This window comes from Sorghum bicolor, chromosome 9 (genome assembly GCF_000003195.3).
Source record: "Sorghum bicolor cultivar BTx623 chromosome 9, Sorghum_bicolor_NCBIv3, whole genome shotgun sequence".
Taxonomy (NCBI): Eukaryota; Viridiplantae; Streptophyta; class Magnoliopsida; order Poales; family Poaceae; genus Sorghum; species Sorghum bicolor.
Window position 1 is genome coordinate 51,621,649 of NC_012878.2, and position 7,193 is coordinate 51,628,841.

The 7,193-nt window shown below is 44.0% G+C and overlaps 1 protein-coding gene across 8 annotated transcripts; it reads left to right on the plus strand.

Annotated features, from left to right (window-relative positions):
- Positions 126-6,181, plus strand: LOC8072527 (argininosuccinate synthase, chloroplastic). Of its 8 annotated transcripts, none has more exons than XR_002447180.1 (7): positions 126-270; positions 462-516; positions 599-664; positions 3,155-3,337; positions 5,269-5,332; positions 5,410-5,520; positions 5,835-6,181. XR_002447180.1 is itself a non-coding variant. In XM_021446836.1 (7 exons), exons 3-7 carry the CDS (start codon positions 679-681, stop codon positions 5,418-5,420), a joined length of 336 nt encoding a protein of 111 aa, XP_021302511.1. In that variant the 5' UTR covers positions 126-270; positions 470-516; positions 599-678; the 3' UTR covers positions 5,421-5,748. The 8 variants fall into 8 exon arrangements, 3 of the variants coding, with proteins under 3 accessions (XP_021302511.1, XP_021302510.1, XP_021302512.1); XR_002447181.1 differs by having other exon boundaries at positions 5,410-5,501; XR_002447184.1 differs by lacking the exon at positions 5,835-6,181 and adding an exon at positions 2,973-3,043 and having other exon boundaries at positions 599-685; positions 5,410-5,748.

The window sequence follows — 7,193 nt, forward strand, 5'->3', positions numbered from 1 at the left end:
CCTGTGAATACCAGGCCATCCGGCTAGACTCCGGTCGGCCCGACTCGGCCCAACTGCGGCCCCGCCAGTTCGTCACCAACCCAATTCCTCAAAACTCCCCGGACGCAACCTAGGGTATAAATCAAAACTGCTCCGCGCAAGGACGCCGCCTCCGTTCCGCAAACCGCAGTCCGCCCCCCTCCCAAGTCCCAATCACGCCTCCTCCGCAGCTCCGGTCGCCTGCTGTAATGTAATGGGCATTTGCTGCTGGAGACGCCTCCCGATTCGTCGGTAAGCCGCATCTCGTTCGCTTCAGTTCGTTCCAATCCGTCCTGTCTTTTCTTCGCGTTCCGCCCATGTCCGGGGGATCCCCATGTCCGGCATTGCGTGCTTGCCCCGGTCATGGCTGTGTTACTTAGACGCCTAGATGTTTCTAGGCTTTGGTACGTGTTTGCACGGCTTCTTTGACACTTTCTTGCTAGTGCTGCAGGGATTGGTGTCTGTCCGGACTCGAGCGCGACCTGCCCCATTCATAAGGTAAACATGTTTTTTTCCCCTCCTCTGTTTTCCACTTGCTTGGACAATAAGCAATCTCGCCTGTGTAACTTGTGGATGCTAGGCTGGAGCGAAGGCGCAACTTCGGTTAAGGTTTGCTGGTGGCAGAACAAGGCTCGCAATGGCCAAGGTATTTCATGCCATATGACAGGTATTGTCTATCGCTCGGTAGATATCTTGCTTGTAGGCTACACATATTCCCCTATTGTAATCTTTGCCCGTTGTAATCTTTGAGTAATCTTTGAGTGTTGTACAAGCCGTCTTGGCTATATTAACATGTAACAGACCTGTTCCACTCAATCTCACATGCTAATCATAGCCAAATTTCTAAGGAACTGATCCAAGGCACTCCCATTGTCCTCTACGGCATTTGTTGCTCCCTCGCTAAACTTCATTCCCGTGAACGAGAAATTCTCCAAGAACAACCACTAGATGTGTGCTTGTGGGGTGAGTTTGGTAATCTATGGATTACCGGGGTTGTAACAAAACTCTCTTCTCTTAATGAAAAACGTGCCCACGGCGCGATCTCAAAAAAAAAAGATGTGGCCCGTGCTACGGGGTGCCCAACTCGCCAACTACATCAGCCTAATGGCGCAACCCCCACTGTTGTTCCTTCCTTCACCGAAGCGTGATGACAAGAAGATGCTCCAGCCATTCCCAATCCTCACTTTGAGGTGTGGATGGCTAAAGATTAGGTGTTCACTACCTGCTAGGATCCATCTACGGAGCAAGAGTGGCATGGGCTGCCATTGAAGGAATGTTTGCGCTCAATCTAGGGTCCGCATCATCAACACTCGTATGGCCCTCGCCACGGCGTACAAGGGGGTGTCATCCATCAGTGAATACTTCACCAAGATAAAGGTGCTAGTAGATGAGATGACATCTGCCAGCAAGAAACTTGAAGATGAGCTGGTGTCTTACATCCTCGCCGGGTTGGACCTCGAGTTCAATCCGGTTGTCTCCTGTGTTGCTGCACAGGTGGAACCCATCTTGGTGGGTGAGCTGTACACCCAACTTGTCAACTTTGAGCAACGTATGGAGCTTCATGGTGGCAGGTCTTCATCCTCCATCAACATGGTGACCAAAGGCGGACGTGGAAACGGGAGCAATCCCCATGAACGTGATGGCAGTCTTGGATCTAGCCATGGCAAGAGAGGAGGTTGTTGTGGTGGGCGCAACCAAGGCAACTCCTCGGGTGTGATCTGCCAACTCTACGGCAAGGAAGGCCACGCCGTCCTGAGGTGCTACAAGAGGTTTGATGCCTCTTTCACACCCGAGGAGGAGCTGCCATGGTTGCGCCCGCCACTTGATGTAAGACACTAGCTCCTCATCTTCAAGTTTTCTGCCAGCAAATGCCATCTCATCTGCCAATGCCTTCATCTTAGTGAAGTATTCACTGATGGATGTGCCCCCTTGGAGTCATGGCGAGCGCCATACAGGTGCTGATGACGCGTGCCCTATATTGAGACACAAACATTCCTCCAATGTCATCCCACGCTGTCGTCGCCAGTTCTACAACGCGAGAGAGAAGATAGTAGGTATTTGAGGACCTGCTGATCTTTAGCCATGCACACCTTAGTCAGGATTGGGCGTAGTGGAGCATCCTTCTTGTCGTCGCCCTTCGATGGAGGAAGGAATGACGTTGGGGGCTACGCCTTCGGGTGGATGTAGTCAGCGAGTTAGACACCCCATAGCGCCGAGAGCACCTGGGAACGCCACATCTGGTGGTTGTTCTTGGGGAGTTTCTCGCTCATGGGAATGAAGTTTAGCGAGGGAGCGATGCCGCGGAGGATGGTGGGTGTTATGTGGCTGCTGGGATGAGGGAGATTGATTGGGATTGAGGGAGCGGTCCGCGGGGCTCTGCCCACGGCAGGCAAGAGAGAAGGGATTTCCTTCTAATCTCTTGCTTGATTAGATTGATACATCTCCTCTCCTCATATAGAGAGGTTTACTAGACTTACAAGCAAGGCTTACTTAACCCCTAAGCAAACGACTCTTATCTCTAATTAACCCTAACACTAATGAGCTATTGCACCAGCCCAGGCCCAATAGGTCCCTTACGAAATCTAACAGTGGGAGTACCATGGATTAGTTCCATTAGGAATTTGGCTCTGATTACCATGTGAGATTGAGTGGAACGAGATACCTCCTAGAGGTCTTGGTACGTGTTAATATAGCCAAGACAGTTTGTACAACACTCAAATATTACAACAGATTGGTACAAGGAAATATGCTTAGCCTACAAGCCAAGATATTTATTGAGCCTAACAGACTTAATCCACCGTCTAACATTATTTACATGTTAGACCATTATTCCCTATACCTACAATGTGGCACACACTGCACCACCCATTTTGTGTTCACATTCTGAATTTTATCTTTCCTCAAAAAAATACTTGTCGTATGAAAACATATTATTTTTTTTTTACACTTTCCAGTGTTCCAATCCAAATGCCTTTGGAATTCCTCCTTGCTTGGTAAAAATAATCATCGTTCCCCCTATAAAAAGGTTAGTTTGGGTTTTCTAATTCTTTTTTTGAGAGCACGCTTATGCGCGTATTTCAGGGTTTTCTAATTCTAGATAGCAATTGGTTTAACACATATGCTGAACTCATGTTAGGGTGCCATTGAATTGGAAAGATTGGATAACAAGGCAAAAGCTAGTGGTGCATGCCAGCTTGTTGTGAAGGATCTGAAAGAAGAATCTGTTAGTGAATATATATACCCCTGTCTACATGCTGGTGCAGTCTATGAAAGAAAGTATCTGCTTGGGACTTCAATGGCAATGCCTGTTATTGCTAAGGTAAAGTTGCTATCATAATCAATTTTTTTACATAGTCGCAAAAAATCACATTTTTTACATATATTGTAATCACCAAGACTGTGTATCGTTTCTTGAAAGTAGATATTGCTCATTTTCTTGAGATCTAATTGACACTATGGCTTACAGTGTATTGTTTAAAAGTGTGCAAATGCACATGTTGGAAGAAATATTATTTGTATTACAATTACTTTGACATCGAAATCATTGATGTAACTTGATGTGACTTTTAGTAGCCATTCACTCTTCTGTAGAATTTCATGTCTGTTTCAGTAGAACATGATGTGCTTATATGCATAGACTTGTCAATTTTTCTTTAATACCTTTTTACTTCTTATTATTTGCTCCATAAAACTTTCAGCTACAAGACTACAAGCTTATGGATTACTATTTTTGTTTTTGTCGATTGATCCGCTAGTAATCCATAAGATTGTAGTCCATAAGCTTATGGATTACTATTTTTGTCGATTGATCCGCTAGTAATCCATAAAACTTGCAGAGAAAGTGGCTCTTATTTGTCATTGGAATGATCTGATCAGTTAATCCATTGGTAATCATGTGGACATAATGCGGTAGAACTATTAGCAGAACAAGAATTATCCCGCGGGCAGGGCGCATCAACACTTGTAACACATAAGAAACATAGGGATTCAAACGAAAAAAAGATAAATGAGCAAACATTATTTGAGCTCTCTATCACACATATGGTGTGTTGTGTGAGAATACTAATAATCAACAATGCAGTAAAGTTGTGTTTAATTGGCATGCCTACTAGTTTGCCATCTGTTGGAATCACTCAAGGAGCCAGGGCTGGAGTTTTGGTAGCCGTTGCCCAGGTTCCACCGTGGGATATGGCTATTCAAGCCACTCAATGGTATTACATGTGCGCTTGGTTTATTTCTTGCGTGAATTATTTCTTTATATCAGTGTTTATGCTCTCTTTATATGTTTATTTTGATTTGTAAGGTTTTTGGCAGCTAACCTTAAATATTTTATTCTTGTTGCTACTCTGCATTTAGACCTAGACAAGAAGCCTGTTGATTCTTGTGAATGATTTCATCCTCACCACCATGGTGGCTGACTGGCTGTGACTGGCTTCACTAGTTGAATTTGTCCCTTTATCAGCGGATGGATCCTCTATTCCTGCTGGGAAATGGGAATCCCTAGTTCTGGCCTACCTTTTCATTTCAATCAGCTATTGATTTTTGTGCTGTGTGATTTTTTTTTCTTTTTCTTTTTTAATTCTTTCGCTTGGTTTCCTTGGAGCATCAGTGATGTTACATTACTTCAACATTAACTCATCCTTGCACTTTGAGCTGCGCGGTGAAGAAACAGTTCGGGAAAGTTGTCTGAGATGCTCATGCTTTTCTATTCATTTGTTTTTGTTCTTCTGTTTGTGTTTGTGGATGTCTCAATTCTTTTACTTGGAATCTGGATTGATGATGCAATTATTATCTGCGTTATCTTTTCTGCAACCTTTAAGGTGCTGAAGAACATTACCTGCAGAGATCCATGGCAAATTCATATGTTGCATCAGTTTCAGCAGAAAAGGGAAAGGGCTTATGGGAGCTCGTATCGAAACAGTACAGACACACGATGTCATAAATTTCTTTTTTTTTGGGTTTGAAAAATGAGGGATGCACCTTTGTTTTCTTTTCACAAAACTGCTGGACCATAATTGACGATTGCATCAATCAGCACAAATCAAATGAAGACGGATTCACACATACACTGCATATTTGTGAAACTATTTTTACCTGCATGGTTTTAGCTCAGACTTTCTTCTATGCAGGACAACTTGGAGAAGCCTTCCATGGCTGCATACGTGTTTCAATGTTATTTTATTTGGTAGTAGCTTCCGCCCAAAGCAATTTGTAACATGTAATTGATTAATTATTATATCTCCACTGTAGGCAATGGTTGATGTTGCCAAGGAAGTTGGTGCAGATTCACTTGCTCGTGGTTGCACAGGGAAAGGTAATGATCGGTAACAGTGTTGTTTGCATGAATGTTAATATGTGGAGTTCATCTTGTAATGTTACCCTTTTCTGCAGGTTCGCTTTGAGTACATTTTTTGCTTTGAATCCTGAACTGAAAGTGGTGGCACCTTGGAGGGAGTGGGACATCACAGGACGTGAGGACGCGAGTATGCAAAGAAACATAATGTACCTGTTCCAGTTTCAAAGAAATCAATATACAGCAGAGATCAGAACTTGTGGCACCTTAGTCATGAGGATATTTTGTTTATTTCTTCTGATTTTCTAAAAAAAATATGATTTCTCTTTCTTTACATGTATGTACACAACTTTACAAGATGGTTAGATTTCAAACTTCTAATCTAAGATGCATGTTGTCATATTAATATTAATATATATTGCCATTAATATTCTGCATATTTGCTTCGTTGATGCCTTTAACTGTAAATCACAATATTTATCTTTGATGCGAGATGAAGTGAATTGTTCTCTATTCATTGTAGGGTGATATCCTTGAGAGGACCGAGCAAATGAGCCAAAGGAAGACATGTACCGTGTGTTTGGTTGCGGGACTAGTGGGTTGGAATGGCTCTAACCCACGTTTTAGGGACGACTCCAACTCTTCCCTTGTTTGGTTGTGAGAATGGGTTCGCTCCGTTTTCTGTTTGGTTGGAGGAATGAGTTGAGGTTGGATCCATCCCATTTTCTGTTTGGATGGATGGATTGAATCAAAATCTGGATGTGGTCACCTTTCCATTGAATTGGTGAGGTTACCCTCCAAATATATAATGCACACCCATTGTTTCATCATCAATAATTTATATAATTATCACACATGGTAATTTTATTAGCAACTCCAAACATTTGAGCAACCAACATTTGAGCGTCGGAGATGAAGGGCGGCGTCGGGGGGTGAACACACGGCACGTGAACAAGGCCAACCCGATGGGAGCGGCTCCGTCCGTCGAAATCTGGCGGACGAGTCCAACCCGCATAATCAGCGAATATTCCTTTGGGGTTCAACCCATCCCTTCTCCAACCCCCATCCAAACACCCTAAAAGCGGGTCAAACCCATCCGGGTTAGTCCCAACCTTCCAACCAAACACACGAGTATATGATGTCTATTGCTCCAGAAAATGCACCTTCGGAGCCGAAGTACTTTTTGGAGAAGCCTATGCGTTTGATAGATTGGGCCAGTGCTTGAAGCTGAAGGTGAGCTTGTTGGAGGAGCACGTGGGTGAGCCAAGCTCATTAAAGGAGAGGTCCAGAGATGGGATCTCAGGGAGGAATTGCTCGAGCAGGGAGGTGAGGAGGCCCATGGACGAGGAGGCCCTCTGGCCAGGAGCAGCCCATGGGCGAGGAGGGGCGTGCACACGCGGGTAGTGGGGGGAAGCACTTCCTCAGAAGCTGTCTAGAAGCAAATCGTTTGGCTGCTCTACAGCTACAGCTTTTTTTTGGATGAGAAGCTGCTCAAGAAGCAGTTACAAAAAGGGCGAATAGAGACCCTTGCAGTTGGATGTATATATAATATAATATCGACATTAGTATTATCGCACCTGGTCCATCGGAATTGGAGACCAGAACAGAACCCATCCAAAGCAGGGTTTGCCTGGAATCTGAAATGATTAGTATAATTAGGGATGTTTTCCTATGATGAATCTTGGGATATTTAACAATGTGAGATTGTAAGATGTTGAGAATTGAGATAGCGTTTTGAGGTCATGGTATCGAAACTGAAAAAAAAAGTGAAGCGTTTTATGTTACGCCTCGTTTAGTTCACTCTGAAAACCAAAAAGTTTTCAAGATTCTCCGTCACATCGAATCTTGCGGCACATGCATGAAGCATTAAATATAGACAAAA

Bases quoted from the DNA above. Each gene is read 5' to 3' on its own strand.
- LOC8072527 (XM_021446835.1), top strand. From the start codon at position 233: ATGGGCATTTGCTGCTGGAGACGCCTCCCGATTCGTCG. The intron at 665-3,154 runs GTATTTCATGCC...AACTCATGTTAG, and splicing joins CAAGGCTCGCAATGGCCAAG to GGTGCCATTGAATTGGAAAG. The intron at 3,338-5,268 runs GTAAAGTTGCTA...TCTCCACTGTAG, and splicing joins CAATGCCTGTTATTGCTAAG to GCAATGGTTGATGTTGCCAA.